Source organism: Chelon labrosus (genome assembly GCF_963514085.1).
Source record: "Chelon labrosus genome assembly, chromosome: 21".
Lineage (NCBI taxonomy): Eukaryota > Metazoa > Chordata > Actinopteri > Mugiliformes > Mugilidae > Chelon > Chelon labrosus.
In genome coordinates, this window is record NC_140354.1 from 5,360,100 (window position 1) to 5,380,552 (window position 20,453).

Genomic DNA, 20,453 nt, shown 5'->3' on the forward strand with positions numbered 1-20,453 from the left:
CTTGATAATGTCTAGTGTACTGTGGGTAACTCGATATATGGCTGATTTGTGTACAGCGTATGAGCTTTAATGGAGCTGGCTATCATCACTCAGACAAATCATTATTTATTCCTGTGAAACATCTGCGCAGTGGTCATTTTTGCAACAGTGCATGTTCTTGTGGTTGCAAGGACCCACTTTGTATGCTGGGACATGTTTCCACTGCGGTCATTCAAGCCTGGGAGCAAGGACGCTACTTTTCTAACTTTAATTAGTGTCTCAGCATTGTGATTTGACCCTGGATCCAAATCAATTACTCATCACTCCAGTTGCTAACACCAGACAGACAGTCACTAATCAGCTCATTGTGCTTCTCGCACAACTGGATTTAAGTGTGTCGCCATCATTGCCACCATAAAAAAAAAAAAAAAAGTCTGCTGCGATGTGCAGGGGGGAGAAGCTATACATGGCTGATAGAATATAGAATTGGTGCATTGTTAGCCCGCTACTTTTGCAGGAGCTTGTTAAGTGAAACGAACACATTCAATTTTCTACTTGAAAGGTGCACAACCAATTAGTTGGTCTGCAGAAATGACCAAGTTAATGTTTGAGATAATTTTATTCAAAATTCTAATCATTCATTCCATTATTGTAAAAAGGGGTATTTAATGTTTTTAAATGTGTTAATGCCATATCACTATGACATTAACAGGACATAAATGGGCACGGCTGCTGATTTCTGAACTATTTTTGATTGTTTGGAATTTGAAATGGTTTTGAAAAGGTCATTGTAAATTGTACATTGAACAATGATTACACATATTACTCATGGCACAGTCAACATGGAAGAGCAAGCAGCATCACGGCCATATATGGAAAATGAAGCTGTCCCGAGTTTGATTCACTCTCTCGTGAGCTTACGTTGCAGCCACACAGTCTTCACCTGCCTTGGCTAATTAGATGTCTTCTCAAGGCATTTGTGGGCGTGTACACACCATACCTGATATCGGCCTGACTCTCCTGTTAGTTTTGTCGCACCTGCTAGGGTGGGACAACGTTTAAGTTTGTCTTTTTGCAGTACATGGAATTTGGTGACATCATATTATAGACTGTAGGAAATCTCCACCCAACCAAGCCTGGTCAGATGGTAGCCAATTTTATACACATTTAATAATGGAGCAGTTGTGTTTTATGGTGTCATTTTTTACCATTATTTAGTTTGTGGGTCAGGCAGTCATTTTGATAAACCAATGTTATTCAGTAGCTTGCAAGAGGAAAAATAAGTTAATCTAGCTAGATTTATGGGATGAGATTATTTTAAATTACTGTCAACACATGTTATTCTTGACAATACCAAACTGATGAGTTACGTATTGTTCAGGAAACTACTGCCTGGTGTTCCCTTTTGTCAACCCAACTATCTTCTCAACAGCTTTTTGTTACGTTGTTTAGGCAAACGATGGGAAATTATATCTGTGGACTCTAAAGAGCAAGACAAGACAAACTGATGGATAAAGTGATGGCTCATTTCATCATCACACACATAGGACAATACTTTGGGTGTGCACCATACAGCGTCTCACTTCTGTACAGAGGGCAGATGACAGTGCCACTGGCGCAACTGCACAGGATGTTAACGTGTGCTCTAGAGTTATTATAGAATCAGTGTACATATGGGGAAACAATTCTCTTCCTCTCTTAAATCATGTTTCTTCATTTCTGATTCTCATTTTCATGACTTCCCTCTTTCCTTCTGCACGTGGCAACTGCTAGTGTTTTTTTTTTTTTTAGTTGCCAGTCAGATCAGATATGTGGGATCCAGGCTGCCCGCATTTTTCCTTTCACTTTCCAGTACGACTATCTGTTTTATAAACCAACGTGTCTTTGTTTCTAAGACTGTATAGTGTGTTAATCTCAAATGGCAGAGCAGAGGAAAGGTCCTGATTTTTAGCACATTTCAAATTTCACCAGATGAGCACTCCTCTTGAGTAGCTAACGTTTAGTCCTCGAGGGCAAGCGAGAAGGAGGTGCTGTCGGTAGATGTGCTGTCTAATCCCCATGTCAAATTGTTTCCTGCGCTCCACAGGAAGTTGCCCGATGAAGGCCCCACCGTCACAGCCTCTGCTGGGGCTTCTGGGAATGCGGGGGTGGTAGCACTGGGGGAAAGATTGGAGGTTGGGCTGAGGCTGTAGGGCTGCTGGACAGCTGTGGAGAGTCGAAGCTCTCACATCAACAATACTTCGACATTTGGCCCAAGCTTTACAACATGTTTCTTCATTTATCAGCCATTTTCTGTCAGGTTTCTCTGAAGGTTTTTTATCTGTTCTTTAAGTAACTACAGACGGCTAGAGACTATGTGTTTTTTGATCCATTTAGGTTTAATCTAATATTATACATATTTCCCTCAACACAGTTATTTTTCTGATTGGCTACAGTGTCTTTAGATTGTCCCTTATATGTGTATATAATTATAATGACAAACCTTTAGCTTAATAAAATGATGAAAACTTATGGCTGGGTAAGAAAAATGTGACATCTTGAAAGTTTAATCTTGTTAAAATGATCAAATTTCTCACATACACAGAGACATTCAGCAGATTTTCAGTAGTGGAAGCATTAACACTGCTGTGGTCTGCAGCCTGTCTCAAGTTTAGGACAGGGATTTTGGACACAATAGTGACTGTGCTAAAGCAGCATTTCATGTGAAGGTCATGCATTCTGTGCTGCTAAAGGTCAAAACCTGGGTTTGGACTTCGGGCGGAAAAAACATTTCTCTGTGTGCTAGTGCTATAGAAAAATGCCAGACATGAGAGCCACTTTTTACTGCGTTCTTCCCAGATGGACACAGATTCAACTGGCTCTGATCCCGCTGTGTGTTGTACAGGTTGGTGGGAGGTTGAGACTTCAACGAGTTATGACATTAGTGTATACTAAATGGAGATCAAGAAACTGAAATAAAACCAACCAGCCCTGTGTGTATTCCAGACAGCAGTAGCTTTCTATAGATCCCTGTCCCCTTTGGGCTGTCTGTCTGGGTGAATGTCTCCGTAATGTAGCAGGGGTTATTAACAAGCTCAAATAAAAGATGTCCTCACATTTCTGTGTTTATTTTAATGCCGTTAAGTGGGGTCTGTAGATCCAGAGGTCCCCAAAGGCTTCTGCTGTAGCAGGCAAGCAGGCTTAGTTATACAGCATGACTGAGTATAATGTGACAGGCTCCTGAGCCTCTCTCTCTCTCACCTACTTCTGCTTTCTGGTTCTGCCCCCGACTAATTTATACACACATACAGAAAAAATTGGTGTGCCATATAAAGTTTCACTGTGTCTGAGCATTAGTTTAAGTTAGAGATGGCCATCAGGTTGAAAATACACCTCATAAAGAGAACAGACTGTTTGCTTAAGAGGCACTGTTTGAGGGGCCGGTCGCCGAGGTCGACTAGATGAACCATGGTATAGACAGGATCAGGTCAGATGCAGAAAGAAAGGAAGTGGCTTCTGCAGTTGTGTAAGCTGAGTCAAAGCAGATAAGGCTAAATTCAGACTCATTGATTATTGCTGCCTTCCGTGAGGAGAAACCTTCCGGATGTATCAGATCAATGATGACATGAATCAGCTGACATAGGCATAGGTAACTAGAGGTCACTGAGAGGGAGGGCTCGATTCATTTCCTGAGCAATGATCCTGGGAGGAGGCGGAGGAAGGCAGGAAGGAAAGAGGGGCTTGTCACTTGTGTCTCCCATGCTAGTTAGACCCAGGAAATAGAGAAAATAAATGAGTAATTAGACAAATAAATGAGTGGAGATAAGACCTCTAAACAATCTAATGGACTGGAAATGGACCTTGGCCTGTGATAACAAGTCTGAATTCGTCCAAATCATTGCCCACCCAGATGCTGAACCCCTGTGTACAGACACAGCAGGCCTGATCACAGTGCACAAAAGAGGGAAAGAACAGAGGAGTTCAGCAAATTTACTGATGTTTCTGGTTTTAACTATCCATTGCTTTGACCTTTTGAACCTGCCCCTGACTGGCGTGAGCTGGCTGGCTGGGAGTCAGGCCGGCGTCGCTCTGTCACGTTTATTTTCAGTCGCCTGCTCGGCTCGCCGGGCCAAAGTGATAAAAGATAGACGAGCTGTCCACAGTGGCGTGGTATGTATCGGCGTGCGTTTGTGGGCTTGCGTGCTGCTAGGGAGGGAAAGTGGGAAAACGCTAGAGGACAGATATTCGTGGCACTTCTTCCAGTCCTCCCCTGTGTGACTCCCCAGCTGAGCGTGTCAGATGGGTTTGTAGTTGGCAAGGAGTCACATGGGGGGGGGGGGGGACGGGGGGGGGGGCGAGGGTCACAGCCTACTGTGTGTCTCTGAGCCAATTAGCTGTCCAATGGGAGGGAGTAGTCAAGGGAAGACTTGAGTTGAGGTGGAACCAGAGTTATTTGCATTCTCTTTCTGCTCTTCCATACAGGCACGCTGTCTCACAGTCGCCTGACGAGATGAAGAGCTTGATCATTGAGAAGAATAAGATGGGCTTGGAGGAAGACCCTGAACTGTTGGTGAAAGGTGAGTCTGAATCACACCACCATTCCTGTAAAAGTCTGTAAATGAAATGAATCATCATGCTGCAATCAGTTATGTTGTCATTATGATGAAGAAATGAATAATTGATTAGTCAATATACAGACATATTGATAATCAGAAATTCTGGTGATCATTTAACAAGCATAACTTCTAAACATTCACTTGCTTTAATACCAGTGCTAATTGTATACCATTGCATCTCATCTGTAAGTTTGGCTCTATATAGTTTTTCTAAATGAGCTCCTTGCAGGGCCAGGTCGGTGCTGTTCATATAATTATGTGCAGTAAATATTTCATTAGCCTAATTGTTTCCTGTCGCAGCTCCATGCTGTGCTGTCGCCCTGTAGCCAACCCCTCTCTGACCACATGTGGCGCACAGCTGCCCCCCGCCAGTCCCTCAGCGTCTCATTTGTACAAGGATAGCTACTGGATTCAGGAGCCTCATCTTGCATGTCTGATGCTTTTGAGGAATGATCTCATAGGATATTTCTGTTTTTTTTTTTCTTTTTTTTCTCCTCTTGGCCCGCTACTGAACAGGAGCAGAGCTTGGATATGTTTGGAATGGCGACAGTCAGATTGCCTAATTCTGACAGCAGTTACCATGCGCCCTTGGCTAGTGCCCCGTCCTTACTGCTAACCCCACACTCCTTGCCTCGCTGTTTCCCTCCAAAACTGAGGGCAGCTTCTCTCTTTGGGCCATTTTAGATTTCAGTATTTGCACCACACCCCCACCCTTCACTACTGCACTTCACTAGACTAACTATTTCAGCCGTCACCCCACAGTAAGGCACCTTAGGGTGTTAGATAATCCTCTCATTTTTCTTTATGTGCTGCATAAGAATATGTTGTGAAGAAGGTCTCCATTAGGGCATTTTCCCCTTGTTTTTTTTTTTTTTTTTTCAGTAGGATCTCCTGAGGCTACATGGGTTGAATATTGCCCCAGTGTCTAAAATAGGCCACCAACATTGCAGATATAGACTGATGATGTGAGGATGAATTGTAAAACCCCTGGAGTGGTGACAGAAAGAGATGTTGACATTGGTTTATTGACATACCTTTGTTGATTTACAGTTAAAATTACTCCTCACATGATGCAGAGCTTCTCATGCTCCAGTAAACTGCAACTGAATCTGTCTGGGTATGTCTGAGCCAAAAGGGGGAAAGGTTCAGTTTCTTGTAAAAGCAAAAAAGAAATTGTAAGCTTTCAGTCAGATTTATAACAAACGCTCTCCACATTTTAAATGCTATTTCATGTTGTCCATCTGCATTGTTAAAATACCAAAACCAAAATCGCAAACAGCTGACAACATGAACAGACACAGTGATCTTTTGTCATCACCTATGATTTGTGATCACAGAATGGTTTTGGTTTTAGGGGCTGACCAGGGAGTTTAGCGTTCAGTGAAGAAAATGCTTTCACATTTTATTGATGTTCCTGAGACTGTTTTTATGTAATCCCATCAAGCACAGTACTGTGAACAAACTTTTCAAATAAATGCACGAAACAAGCATTTTTAATTTAAATGTTATTTTATGTCTAGTCTTTAGAACCAAAATTAAGTACACAGAGAGTAACGGGGGGCTTGCAGTAGAACGATGGAAATGCACAGAGAGAGATTGTTTTCTCAATTTGTGTTTGAGGGGGCGGGGCACTGAGGGGTCAGGGGTCACAAATGAAACAAATTAAGGGCGAGCTGTGGGCCCCAGGGGAAACATTAGCAGGCAACAGAGATGGGATCCAGATGGAAGACCATGGGAGGGGTATGCAGGGGGTCTGGGGGCTTTTTTTTTTTTTTTTTTGCCTTTCCTTATCGCACTGTTTAAAGTTCCCAAAAAGAGCAGCATCTGTGGGACATCCCGTGTCTGTGACAGTGGCGTCAGGGGAGCAGGCATGTCCTCCCCTCTACGTTTCTCACCCAGTCAGCTTGTCTGGCTCCACTGTCCCGTGTCGGCAGACTCAACCGATCTTACCTCATGGTTTTTATTTATCCTTTTCACATTGGGGTTTGATCCTGACCCCCTCTGATGTGGTGTTAAGTACCTCCTGGGCTTTTACTTTGGGCTATATTGGGGGGGTTTATGGGGGTTCAGAACTGGCACTTATATCATATAGAGGCATTCTCAAACAGGAAACATAGCCTGAGAGGTCGAGACTTCTCTCCCTCCTCTCTCTATATTTTTATTTTGGAGCAGCAGTAAGGCAGTGGGATCTTTGTACTGCCTGGGAAAACCACTCTGAGGCCAGGTTAAAAACAGGGAGAGAAAAGAAATGGGGCAGATGAAAGTAAATAGGAAGAGAGTGAGAACGGGAAAGAAAGATGCAGGCAAAATGAGCACTGGCTGACAGGTGGCACGCAGCTTTCTAACCACAGAGGAAGTAGTGATGCTGGCATGGCGTCAGTGCTATTTTCACAGGGTTGGAGGCTGAAGGTATATTGCCTAATTGTTCCTCTAAAACCACTCTCAAGTATGCACAAGCCATATGTACTCACGTACACAGCCACCTCACATATGACACACTGCCAATGTACAGCGGTTCTCCGCTTCTGCATATAGTCATACCCAGCATGGTTAATGTCCAGGTGGCTTGCAACAACTCTCTGCTTGCTCTCCATCAGCCTTCTGGATGAACTTTGACCCCCCTTCCAGGACTCTCCAATCCCTCTCTGTCTTTTTCTCTCCAGGCAGCATCTGGACAGGGTTCTGCCAAACTAGTTTATTTATCTAGTCTGAGATTAAATACGTATTTAGAACAATTTGCACAAACAGCTGAGGGGGGAGAAAAGGTTCACTGTTTGAGAACAGTGGCTTTAGGTCGTTGCAGTCTTTCCAAACCCTCAGAATTTTGGGAACACAAGAGTCTTGCATTGTAGAGACCAGCCTGGCAAGGCCAGCAGGCATGCCTGTGAGCTGTCTGCTTTACTCTCTTTGTAAAGTCTGTTTCACACTGTTCCAGTATCTCTCTCTGTGTCTCCTTTCTCACTTTGTCAACCTCAAAAGTGGTAATTATGTTGGCTGCATGCAGCCTTTAATGCCTATGCTATTAGCTGGTTGTATTTTTATCCCCTAGTATTTACACCAACAAGGCAGTCCCATACAGACTGCACCAAACGTTATGGACAATTACATGCCTTAGGGATTATTCTTTGTGAAGACATGGTGTGGCAGCGCTCGTTTGGTAGCTTAGTGATTAGTGCCCAGACCTTTCAAGGTGCTAATCTTATAAAGGAGTGCCAGAGAGTATTGATACATTAACAAAATAATTGCTGCGAGCAAATTACTTCGAGGTGACTCCCATCACATGTCCATCTGAATCTCCAGTTACGCAACAGCAAGTGACATAAATTGCTAAAATGTAGCATTTTTTTGCTAAATCAAAAAGGGGGAATATTTATATCTTATATCTGCTATATTATAGCAGATAGAATATCTTATATTATAGCTATATTTATATTGGTAAACGTAATTTACCAATTGTGGTGTTGGTTCTAGTAGATCTGCATCAAGTCCTTGGATCTGCCAGTTGTATTCTCTGTTATACGTTTGGTCCTAAAACAATGAAAACTCACAATGTGCATTGCTCAGAGATAGACAATAGACATTTTGTTTTATCCAACCAACCATGCAAAATGCAATATTTAATTTACTATAAAGCAGGACAAGGCACTTCAATTTGAATATACAAATGGTCGATTTTCTGGTGATTGACTAATCAGTTAAATAAGTAATGGTTGCAGCTCCATTATTTCATTTCAAAGTTGAGTCCTCATGTATGTGTGTGTCCTACATAAAGGTTGGCTGTTACGGGAGGTGCGAGGCAACTGGATCAAGCAGCGTCGGTACTGGTTTGTGCTGAGCCAAGACTCCCTGGATTACTACACTGGACCAGAGAAAGGTGCCCGGAGACTGGGCACACTGGTTCTCACCAACCTCTGTTCTGTCATCTGGCCAGACAAGCAGACATACAAAGAGACAGGTGAGCGAGACACAAATATGTACATAAGCAGACACAGACAGTTTGAAGTATGACTAACTCACGGCCATGTATACTTACCCGTAATCTCTCTTAGATTCCAGTCAGACCTGTGTTAATTCCCTACGCGGTGTAGTGACCACAGACATTTTTAAAAAAACTCCCAGGACTTTGTGAGTTTTTTCTAAGTGATGTCTTGTGGTATCCTTTCCCTTCGTACAGTTCTGAGCAAGTTTGGGAAACCCCATTTGTGTTTGGTCAAAAACGTGGCTAAAGGTTGGTCTAAAACCCTTTCATTTGAGTAATCAGTGGCATCTCCCTTTCCTTTCTTGGAAGAAGGAAACAAAAGACGAAAGAATGATAAGGACAGTCTTTTTAAAAGACACAGGGATGACTTGTCCTTTTCTCAAACATATCTCCCTCTGTCTGAGTCCCTTTGCCTGTCCATCAGTGAAGGGGATTATGTCCTGCTGACCAAACCGCTTAAAATGCCCAAACTGTCGTATAAACCCAAACCCAAACATAGTTCTTACTAACTCAATACACCAGGGGACTTTTCTGGACAGAAGTGCGCTTTCAATAGTGGCTTTGTCACAAGCTCAATTGGCTGTTTCCCTTTTGAATAGCGTGGTGTTCCTTCTAAGCCACTGAGAAATGTGTCATATAAGAGTTGCTTCCTCTGTGTATTTTTGTGTTGCTATCATGAAATATTAGTTCCCTTTACGTGCTCCACTTTTGGCATTATGTTGACCCCTCACTGTGATATTAATTGAAGGGCACCGAATAGGTTCAAAATGGACAATACCACAATGTCATAATCTGAGTTGTAAAACCTCATTTTGGGTTTGTGCTTCACCAACAATTTAAACAAAGAAGAATATGGTGCCAAGTCACGTAGCAGGAAAGCCTGATAACAGCCGTGGGGCTGCAGACCAAGCCAGGCTGCCTGGGGTATGTCTAATACTTCCTCTGCACAAGGAGGAAGCATGCCCTTTTTTTTCCTTTTAATATGGTCCAGGAGGAGATTCACTGAAGGGGTTTAAAGCTTTTGTCTTCACACATCTGCAGAAAAACTGTTCTTGTTTGGTTTTGGTGTGGCCTGAAGTTCCTCTGAAGCTGACCTTTGATCTTCATTGAAACCGAGGTTAGGGAGAGGAACACAGTGCCCCGCGTAAAGAATATTTTGCTGTTCCCTTCCTTGTATACTTAGATTACACTGTCAGATGGGCTAGTAATGCCGTCCATAAAAACTGTGTGTGATTTATTTTTTTTCTTTCCAGGTTACTGGAGCATTACAGTTTATGGGCGGAAACACTGCTACAGGCTGTACACTAAGCACTTCAATGAGGCGGTGCACTGGGCTTGTGCCATCCAGAAAATCATTGATACCAAATCGCCTGTGGAAACGCCAACTCAGCTCCTGATTCGAGACATCGAGGTGGGCCACACAACACACACGAAGAGACACACCTACACACACACACACACACACACACACACACACACACACACATAAACATAAACAGAGTTGCTGCCAAACTACCTGTGATAAGAGTCACCAAGCACAAACGGCTGCCCCGCTGTGATACCATGGAAACCACACGACCACAGTGAGCTGGGAGTCCAAAGTTTATTTTGCTTGTCTTTCTCTTTTGAATGACCTCATCTTATTCCATCATACTGAAACAGGATATAACAGCAGACCTGAATTAGAAAGGTCATGCCAAGATAAAGGTATTTCCAGTTATTGAATAGTCAGAAAAAAAGAATTTGTGCAACTTAAACGGATACTGTTTCTTTTACCGTTCACGTGAAGGAAGCGTGTTTTTAAGGCTCGGCCATATTTTTAGACGAGGGATTGCTAGAGAACACAGCGTGCTGGAATCTCATTGAGCAGACAGATGACTCGTCTTGCATCAGTCTGCCCCTGGGGTGGGGAGGGGGGCAGTTTTGGCAGATGAGGTGGAGGAGGGCTTGGCGTGAAGCAGCAGGACCAGATAAGCAGTCCTTTGCCTGGCCTCCTGTCTGAGTAATCTCCCAACGAGAGTCTCTAATCTCAAAGAAAGTGGTTAATCTGCTTGCCTCCGTCTACCCCTGTCTGCTTTGCCAGAAGGGGCCAAGCTTATATTTTTGGAGGAACCGAGGGGGCCTGCTTTTAAAGTGTTCTTCACTCTTTGTTTAGAGTTTTTCCTCTGGGGGAAAAAAAAAAAAAAAAAAACTTAAAATTGCACCTTCATACACAGGCACACTTTCTCAAATAGGCGAGGTAATTTCCCTCTGAAGCGTGAGATTAGGACTGTTGCTGTAAAAATCAAAGAAGGAACGAACAGAAGCAGCTTTGTGTGAACAGGTCTGCTCGCTTGTGTTTGAAGTATAGATTCATGTTCATACCAAAGACACAAAAGAAAGCAAGTACTGGTGTTTTAGCCTGGGACCAAGAACCAGAGGCCACGTGAAAGAGGGAAGAGGGGAAACGTATTAGATGTTTGACATGGTCTTTGTCAAGGTATAAATGCATTAAAACTTGGATCATGCCTTGCATCTTAAAAAGAAATGAGATGGTACCGTGAAACACGTGTAGTCAGATGACGTAAAGGTTAGCAAAACCTTTTTAAAGGAAAAATGAACTTCTCTTCTTTAGAGCCTTTTATTTTTAGGTATGAAACTGACTTACTACCAGCATATATATCACTTTGCTTTGCATAAAACACAAAATAAGGAAAACAGCCTGTTTTTTTCAACCACAGTAACCACCCACTGCCACCAAAGCTCACTGATTAGCATCTGTATTTTGTCAAACTATAGTATGTGTCACGAGAAAGCCAACGAGAATAAGAGACTGTTTGTGGATCTAACCATGTATGTACAGTGAATCAGTATCGTCTGGGATGTCGTGTTGCTGTATCCCACTGCGCATGTCCTACAGAGCAGCATCCCATTTCTACAGTTTAAATAGACAAGCCTGTAACCACTGTGCACCAAACACTTCAGAAGAATGTGTCAACTTTGCCCCACTAAGGAATGGGAAAGCTGGCCTGTCTCGAAGCCAGCAGAGAGAAAGGGTGGCTGGATTGGGGGAGCTGCAGAGTCAAGGGAGAGAGCCAGAGCAGTGGCAACGTTACTAATGAGCAACAGGTGTTAGAGGGCAGCAGCGTGGAAGTCATCCATGCCGCTGTAAGGCATCTATCCACATAGGCAGGGAAATACACAAACATACGCACGCTAAACCCACTGACACCAGCAGATAAAATATTACATGTCAGTCAGGCTAGTGCGGTTTGCTGGGTCATCACTTGACCTTCCTGCCGCTTTGAAAGTTGCCAGAGCTGAATTGTGAACCTGGTCAAATCGACCTCAGTCACCCCTGACAGTTCAACACATGCACCCAATCACCCGGTCACTGACTACCTTTGGGTTGGCTGCAGGCATGTTGAAGGCATATGAAAGTTTGTTCTGTCATCATCACATTTTTTTTTTTAACTTGTGTACTTTAGGAGAATAAGTTCAACCCTGAGGTAGTGGAACATATCTACCAGCACAACCCTATCCTGAAGTACACCCAGGGCCCCTTGTATGCTCCTCTGCTGCCATTCCCCTACGGCAGTCTGGAACACACATGTAAGTACTTAATATTTCCATGTCAAACATTATTATAATAACCATATGTAAAATTAAAACTAAAAATTGGATAAAGACAAACATTTGAGACAGCATTCTGAGTACTGATAGGCTGAATCCTCCTCCTGGCTGATGTAAAAGAGATAAAAACTGGACATCTTCACTGCATAAATAGCTCTATGTAACAGAAAGTGACGACTCAGTCCTTTATCTGTGTATTATTAGCAGCCACTTTCTGTAACTGCAGTATTGCTGCGTGGAAAAACAGCAGTGTAGCCTCTACGCCCGCTATGCTTTTTGATTTGCTGAGAGGCATTTTTAAGCACAGTGCAAAACAGGTCACCATAACACCTCTACTTGACTTGACTCTTTCATAGAACACTGATACACATGAGATATTCAAATAGTGAGAATAATATTGCACAAAAATAGCTGGATAAATGAAAAAAGTAGTTTACCAATCCAAGCTGTTCTTAAGGCAGCGGACAACACCTGATTCATGTTTCCTTGTGCTGAAGAAAGTATCCTCATGAATCTGATGTAATCACTTTCTGTATTGCAACATGAACCTTGGCTGCATCTCAGTGATGTAACGTGACTCAGTGTTACATCCTTTCAGATATCCTGTTGGATATCTTACTCATGCCTTACATGTAAGGTCAACTAGGGGAATGTAAAAAGAAATGTTCCATCAGACAACAAAGTACGATGTCGCTCTCCACCTCCTCTCTTCAGACCACAGTGGGAAAGGCTACGGCTCGGTGCGCGAGGAGGCCGTGAAGCTCTTCAACTGCCTGCAGCAGCTGGAGTCGGCGCGAGAGCCGGTTCCCATCATCCAGGGTGTGCTGCAGACCTGCCTGGACCTGCGCCCCCTCCGCGACGAGATCTACTGCCAGCTGGTGAAGCAGACCAGCTACACGCCTTCCCCTTACACCGCTGCACACCTCCGTTACTGGCAGCTCCTCACCTGCATGAGCTGCACCTTCCTGCCCGGGCCCACCGTGCTGAAGTACCTGCGATTCCACCTAAAGAGGTAGGCGCACACGAAGGATTGCGGAGAGCTTATGCAACTAACCCTAAGCGTTTTTAGAGATAGGTGAGGTGCTGTGATGTGGTTTGATTTGTTTAGCTCAGTGGAATTTAATTTGACTGCGACGGGATGGATTTCAGGATGGATTTGTTCATGTTCAGGTTAGCGTACATAAATCCTACTGACTGGAAAAAGCTGTTCACATCACCTCTGTCTTTGAGGAAGTGGTTTTGGGAGACAGGTGGAAAACACTATCCACCTACTTTGCAGTATTTTACAGACTGTATTTGTCAGTTAGCAGTAATATTGCATGTTATTTTAAAAATATTGGATATAACTTTACATGAGTGTGAGTCCAAAGTGAGAATGAGTTTTAGCAACAAGATGCCATCACAGTCCCATATGAATTATACATTGCACCAGGAATCGATGTAGGATGTAGGAAGCTGCAAGGGAGAACAGGTTGAACTATGAGATGAAGGTGAACCGGCAGCATGAAAAACGTGGGGTCTAGACATTCGACAAAAAGCAGGCGCCAGCGTCCCTAACCACCAGTTTAGATATAGTAGTCTGATATGCCTTCACATTGTTAGCATGCTCTCCCAGAAAGATCCAGTGTTGTGCTGGATTTGCAGGTCTGAATTAGCCCCTCTGTCAAGCATGCTAATCTAAGCTATTAGCAGTGCTAATCTCCTGCTTTAGATTTTCTGTCTAACCCCATGCCATCAAACCACTGAAGTTTTCTATCTATATTTCTGTACTGGGAATCGCCCTCTAGCTAATGGAACGGTTGCATGCGATGGCAATTCATAATAACACTGTGGAACTCGCTGGCTGTGTGTTTTGATACGTCTTGCTGTCGCTGTCACGCACTCTCTCGCTGTGTGGATCAGTGCTGGGGCTGCAGCTGGGCAGAGCTAAGACTGGAGCTGGGCAGTGGGCCCAGAAACCCTCCTCCACTCCCCCAGTGCCCTGAGAAACCCCCAGGGAATGTCTGCTGTCAGAGGGAATAGGCCAGGAGAAAGAAAGCAGAGGAGAAGGAGGGGGCAAGAAGGCAGGAAGCAGCAGAAAGGGGCAAGAGAGGAGACTATAGGAAGGATCACTGAGACTCAGTGGAACATTCCTAATTGTGTTTCAGCAGGACAAATCCCGCCCTGTGGCCATATAGTTATGAGATAGCAAGGCATCGGAGTGAATGACTTGGCTTTTCTGTGTCTGTGAGGCTCTCTTGTTTGTTCTACATATTCAGTATTTCAGGGCCATATTATAATTGTTTCCTTTCTATTTGTCCCTCTGTGTTTACACAGTGCTGAGCTCATAACCCCATTGATTGTATTTCACACCTTTCACACTCACAAAGTGTGTGAGCCTTCAGACTCCAGTTGGAGCGTGTTGTCTGCTTCCTTTGTGTCCCCTTCCTTTCAAACAACAGCACGCACACATGCACTCACCTACAACTGCTGGACGCTCCACTGGGAGGAAGTGGCAGGTCACTCTGGTTCACAGGAGCGGAAACACCTTTTCCTGTTTCGTGCGCTACCCAAAGTCAAACATGTTTTCTTTGCCATTTTCCTTTTCTTTGAAGGATTGAGGGATGTTGAGTCTTTTAAGTCCTTAACAGCTAAAGTGAGAACATTTGTCAGTCCTCGCCTCATTGACTTTCTAGCATTGCCAGTGCAAAGCAAATAAGCTCTCGGTCCAATCAAAAAGGATGATGCAAGCTCTATAATCACAGCATAACACTTGACAGTTTTTGAATCATCGTTAACATGACAAGCTTAAAAAATTTCTCTCTTTTAAGTTTTTTCATTTGTATAGCAGATATATGGCAAATCTAAATGCTTACCCCAGCACAAACGTTCTCTTATTGTTTCCTGCAGAATCCAGAGCCAAAGTCCCGAATCTGAGATGGATAACTATGCGTCATTTATTAGTGAAGCTCTGGAGAAGACCAAGTGTCGGGAGTGTGTGCCATCCTGGGAGGAGATCCAGATGCTTATGAGCCGACAGGAGATGCTGTGCACTGTGCACTATCCTGGCCCCGGATCCTGCCAGCTCTACATCAGCTCACACACTACTGCCAATGAGGTTTGAGGGCATTTGTCTCTATTCTAGTTGGAAACACAACTTTCCCGGGTCTTTCGGTTCAACATTTCTGTCTAGTCTTCTAGACTTCAAATCAGTCACCAAATTCGAATTTCTGCTTTTCACTGCTTTCAACATCTAAAAAGGACGTTTTTTTTTTTTTTTTTAACCCATACCCTGTTTCCCCTCACCAGGTGGTTCGAAGGATGCAGGAGAAGCTCGGTCTACAAGAGAGCAAAAACACGTTTGCACTGTATGAGCAGAATGCACTGTGGGAGCAGCCGGTGGCAGGGACCGCTCTGATCGCAGACATCCTCACCAGGTTGGAAAAGTCTTCACCCTGTAAAACTGAACAGACAGACACCACAAGGAAGTCAGACACAATAAAACCAAACAGACAGACACGCTAGACCGAGAAATCCGGGAAGTCTTTGTCACTTGTTAGAGGAGTACGGACAGAGAGTGGTGTATTTATCTTCTCTAGTCCAACCCCCGTTCTGAATGTTATCCGGTATCCTTGATAACTTATGACCTTGGTCTCGCTGGTCAAACATGACTGCCTGCTGGGAAACTAGACTCGTGTCTGTCAGGAAGGCCAGCCAGACACTGAATAGCCAAGGTGAAGCTGATGTCATTTAATTGTACAAGGCAAAGTCTCCAATGAAACGATAAGGCATCCAGTTGGAATAGAAAGGATCTGTGTTTTTTTAACAGGCGTGGGCGTATGTGGCCTCATAGTGTTTAATGGCAGGGTAAACATGAAACCGGCAGGTTACTAAACAACAATATTCCACATTGCAGAAGTATATCTTGTAACATATTAACAAGGAAGGCTTAAAATTCCTGGAATACCTTTTGTTTATTTGTAGATTTTTTTTTCCCCCTGTCCCAACTTTAACCCGTTCTGTCCCTCTTCTTTGCAGCTTCACTACCAAAGAGTCGGAGTCTAAATCCCAATGGAAACTGTGTTTCAAGCTCTACTGCCTGTTGGATGCTGACAGCATATCAGTGGACAGCATAGAGTACTTCTTCCTTTTTGAGCAGGTAATGGAGCAGAACACACAGTCAAAGGTTGTGTTGTTGTGAGTGGCCATTCCAGTGCTGGTGATGAGATATAAATTATTGTCCTGCAGAGATCCATTCCTCTCATTTCATTGGACAGTTTGTGTTTTTACTTAACAATCTGCAATCACAGCCTGTAATGTCTTGCACGCTGTGATTGCAATAAAATGCACTGCACTAAAAGCATGACTAAGAGCACTGGCTGGAGTGCAGAGGGGAAGAAGGCAGCCAGCACTGCCTTCATTATGACATTTTTCCTGAGGACTCCCATAAAAGATTTACGGGACAAATAAAACAGGGTGTGGTAGAAAGGATTGATGACAGGACTGTGGCTATTCCTGGTGAACTGTACCTTCTTTTTTTGTTCTGTCCTCTCACTGTCCTGGTTTTGGCCTTTGTGCTGCAGTGCCATGAGATGGTGGTGCGCGGTCAGCTTCCAGCCTGTGAAGAGGACCTGCAGGCATTAGCCGCCCTGAGGCTTCAGTGCCTGATGGGTGACTTCAGCACGCACGCCCCCTGCCCACCTCTGGATGAGCTTTTCCCGGGTCACATCCTTGAAACTCGGATTCTCATGTCCCTTTCTGTGCCGCAAGCGATGCCTCCGTGCCAGGTGGCTGCTCAGGGCTGTCCCGCGACGCAGCGCTTCCATACAGGCCTCCTGGCAGGGACGCTGTGGAGCCACACGGCTACAGCAGTGCACAAGCAAAAGGTGGAACAGGACTTGCGTCTGCGGAGCCGGCTGAAGGAGGAGGCAGCAGCTGTCATGGGATCCATCTTGGACCGATGGAAAGGTCTGGCAGGCTACAGCCGCAGGGACAGTATGGCCGCCTACCTCACAATTGCACGCCAGTGGTCAGGCTTTGGATGCACTCTTTATGAAGTGGACTTTTATATTGTGAGTATTATGAAGTCAGACTTTAATTTTATTTAAGCTTTTTTTAAAAGGTTCTGCTCGCTCAGGGCAACAGCCACTTGGATCTTGAGGTGAATCAAGGGACAACTCTGAGCTGTTCTGACATTTGCTTGCCTCTTCCTGCCTGTAGAGTTCAACAGGGAGTTTTTCCCAGAAGCTGTGGCTGGGTGTAGCTGCTACATCCGTGTCTCTGTATAAGCAGGGAGAATCAGAGGCCCTGGAGTCCTTCCCTTATGGCCAGATTTGCTCTTACGGCGTATCTGACAGCAACACCTTCAAGATCACTGCTGGGGATCGAGATCTGCTGTTTGAAACCACCAAGGTATAGTGGCTCACATCCCAGGTTAACACACATGCTGAATGTGAGGGGGAGGAAAATCTCTTATTCTTTGGAACTGTTTCTGCAGTGATCTTGAACATAATCTATCTGCAGAGTAATCAGGATTTGTGTGTGCGGGGCCAAGTGGTCTTATCACCATGCAGTGTTCTGCAGAGTAAGAGAAAGACACACGCTGTCTGCTCATGATCCCCCCTCCTCCCCTCCCTCCCTCCAGCTCTTTGACCCACTTTAAAAACACTCATTAATTTGATCTAAATAGAGAGCACACAACCTGCCCCTGGTCTCCCAACAGTTGGAAACCACCAAAAGTCTAACTTCCTGGCATTAAATGGCATGGGGGTGAGTTTTATTGCAGCGGTTAGATTAAAATATTAGGCAAAACATTTCTCAGAAACATGGATGTTCTTCCAAACAGTCGAGAACAAATCTTGCCTTTCACTGCTCGCATCTTCCCACACAGAACAAAAAATCCCTCTGTGATCTCTCGTGGGGCACAAAAGTGGCTTTTATTTATTTACTGGATGCACACAGAATTGAAGTACAGCTCAAAGACTTATACTTTCATGAACTTAAGGCCTCATGTTACCCTGATATGAAAAACGGGAGAGAGCAGGTTTGCCGGGGACGATATTATGGTTAGGCTTGGAGTTATGGGTGAAAGCGGGATTGACTGCTTATTCAAGGGTTATAGTTAAAGCCCAGAGACTGTTTCACCCAGGGCTCCACACAGGGTAAAGGTCAGAGTGGCTTATGGTGGATTGGCGGTCATGTCCACCAAGGTCAGGCTAACAGAGAGACTCGTCAACCAATGAACTCCTCCAGTTCTCTTTTATTTTTCTACAACAGCTGCTGAACAAAATATGTCAAAGGGATGAAACATCTACGCACATGTAAGGCCACTTTGTCCTGATAAAGGGTGTGTGTGTTCTCTAGAATCTGCCAAACGACTTCATCCGCTGCTTCTGGAGGATCCAGTTTTTCTAGCAGCTGGATGACATCATTCTTCTCCACCCTCCTGTGACAGTGCCAGACAGACACTGAGACTGCCACCAAGTTGACCTCTCTCTCTCTCTCTCTCTCTCTCTCTCCGTCACAGCTGACTGAGATCATGCAGCTGATGAATGCGTATTTCAGTGCCATCCATCGCCAGCGAGGAAAAGGGGAAAATGCCGACCTCACCATCACCGAAGGCACAGAGGTGGGCTTCCATCATCTGGCCCCAGCGCCGACACCCACGCTCCTGGAGCTGCCCTCGCACCCCGTTTGAGAGGGACCCATACCCGGACACCCGACCCAACCCCCACCGTCCTCCACCACGTGGCCCCCTATGAGGCCCGGTCTCAGTCCTCAGGACCCTGCGCCTCCTCCTCCTCCTCCTGGGAATGGCAGAGCAGCCAAAACAAAGAGAGGGCTGTTTTCACTCCCCATCCATGAAAATAAACCCTCGCTGAGCTTTCCAGCTGAAGGAGCTGGCCAATGAAGGAGGGAGGTGGTGGGGAGTGGATGGGAAGGCAAGGGGTTCTGTTTTGCGAGGGAGGCCAGAAACCCACAGAAACCAATGCGGTTGCTGATGAGGTGTCATACACCCCCCCACCCGATCCTGTCACACAACCGTCTATGCTACCCTAAATGGCAATACCCCCCCCCCCCACCCTCCTCGACAATGTGAGATGTTGGCGTGAGCCTTACTACATCAGGGAGAGACGGCGTCACAAGTGTCAAGAACTATGGTGGCAATAAGCTGTGCTACCCCTCATACCCCTCGGTATGGTTTAGAGTGAAAACACTACCCCCTCTCCTTCTCTCTCTCTCTCTCTTGACGTGTGCCATATTTCTATCGCCTTTCCTAGAAGGCAGTCGTCCCTCATGCACTGCTGGAATAGTGTTGAGAATGTTCAGTGACACATTCAGGGTCTTTGCCTCTCTCTCTCTTTTCCACACATACATGCACGCTCTCTCCCTCTCTCACGTGCCCCAATGCTGACATGTTCATCAGAGACAGTCAGTTTTCATAAGGTCCCGGCTGGGCTTGCATTACCTGGAACTGTTGATGCAGTGAGCCATGTGAACTTGGAACTGGAAACAGATGTTGAACTCTGTAGCAAAGTCACTCTGGTTGCCACAGCCATACCAAGCCTCTTACCTATGGGATTATCAGATGTGTGTTTAAGTATGTGTCTATTTGATCAAGAAAACTCCTCGAGGATCTGGGTTAGTTGCGTTTTACAGAAACCAAAGGATTTCAGAGCCGTCTACGTTGTTTCCACCAAAACGCTCTGATTTGTCCTTTGCTGCGCTGCTCGTCTCGGCCGTACTCCTTGACAAGAACGGTGGTTAACACTTGACTGATTGGATATTTTTGCTTATGTCCGTTAGCATCCTAATGCAGCTTTATTCTGGTAAAAATAACAGGTGCTTCTTTGTTATTTTTTCAGTGTATATAATGGAAGAAATTCACCGTAGCCCCAGTCAGTGATGTGGATCACGTATGGACTGCCTCCATATTTACCATGCAGCTCCCAATCTGTCCCTAGCTATTTAAACTGAAACTTTTCTAATCGGACTCGGATGCTTTTGTAGTATTATTTATGCAAATTGTGTTTGTTTTTTTTACTGTCCTTTATGTCTTAATTGCAGACCCAGGTGTATTTAGATATTAGATTTGCTTTAACCGGTCAGAGATGCTTTTCGCCCCTTAGAGCAGCTCATACTGTATGTGTCAATCCTGTGTAGCTCCTTCTTCATGTTCGCTACTTGAGTATTTGTGTGAAGCCAAAGTTTAGCCAAGTCATGGTTTTGAGCAAGGACCAAATGTTTTTTTTTTTTTTTTTAAAACAGCAAACCATACCAACACAGACAGATCAACCATTTACGCAACC

At 44.7% G+C, this 20,453-nt stretch overlaps 1 protein-coding gene across 2 annotated transcripts in view; it reads left to right on the plus strand.

The window, feature by feature from the left end:
* plekhh3 (pleckstrin homology, MyTH4 and FERM domain containing H3) overlaps positions 1 to 20,416 on the plus strand; it is a 30,462-nt gene extending 10,046 nt beyond the window's left edge. For both annotated transcript variants that reach the window (XM_084571140.1, XM_084571141.1), the window contains 11 exons: positions 4,441 to 4,535; positions 8,347 to 8,529; positions 9,807 to 9,964; positions 12,021 to 12,144; positions 12,880 to 13,177; positions 15,055 to 15,262; positions 15,454 to 15,581; positions 16,183 to 16,303; positions 16,728 to 17,216; positions 17,365 to 17,556; positions 18,671 to 20,416. In XM_084571140.1, coding sequence (XP_084427266.1) covers positions 4,441 to 4,535; positions 8,347 to 8,529; positions 9,807 to 9,964; positions 12,021 to 12,144; positions 12,880 to 13,177; positions 15,055 to 15,262; positions 15,454 to 15,581; positions 16,183 to 16,303; positions 16,728 to 17,216; positions 17,365 to 17,556; positions 18,671 to 18,841 — 2,167 coding nt within the window. In that variant the 3' untranslated portion in view covers positions 18,842 to 20,416. The remainder of the gene's footprint in view (positions 1 to 4,440; positions 4,536 to 8,346; positions 8,530 to 9,806; positions 9,965 to 12,020; positions 12,145 to 12,879; positions 13,178 to 15,054; positions 15,263 to 15,453; positions 15,582 to 16,182; positions 16,304 to 16,727; positions 17,217 to 17,364; positions 17,557 to 18,670) is intronic.
* The last annotated feature ends 37 nt before the right edge of the window (positions 20,417 to 20,453 follow it).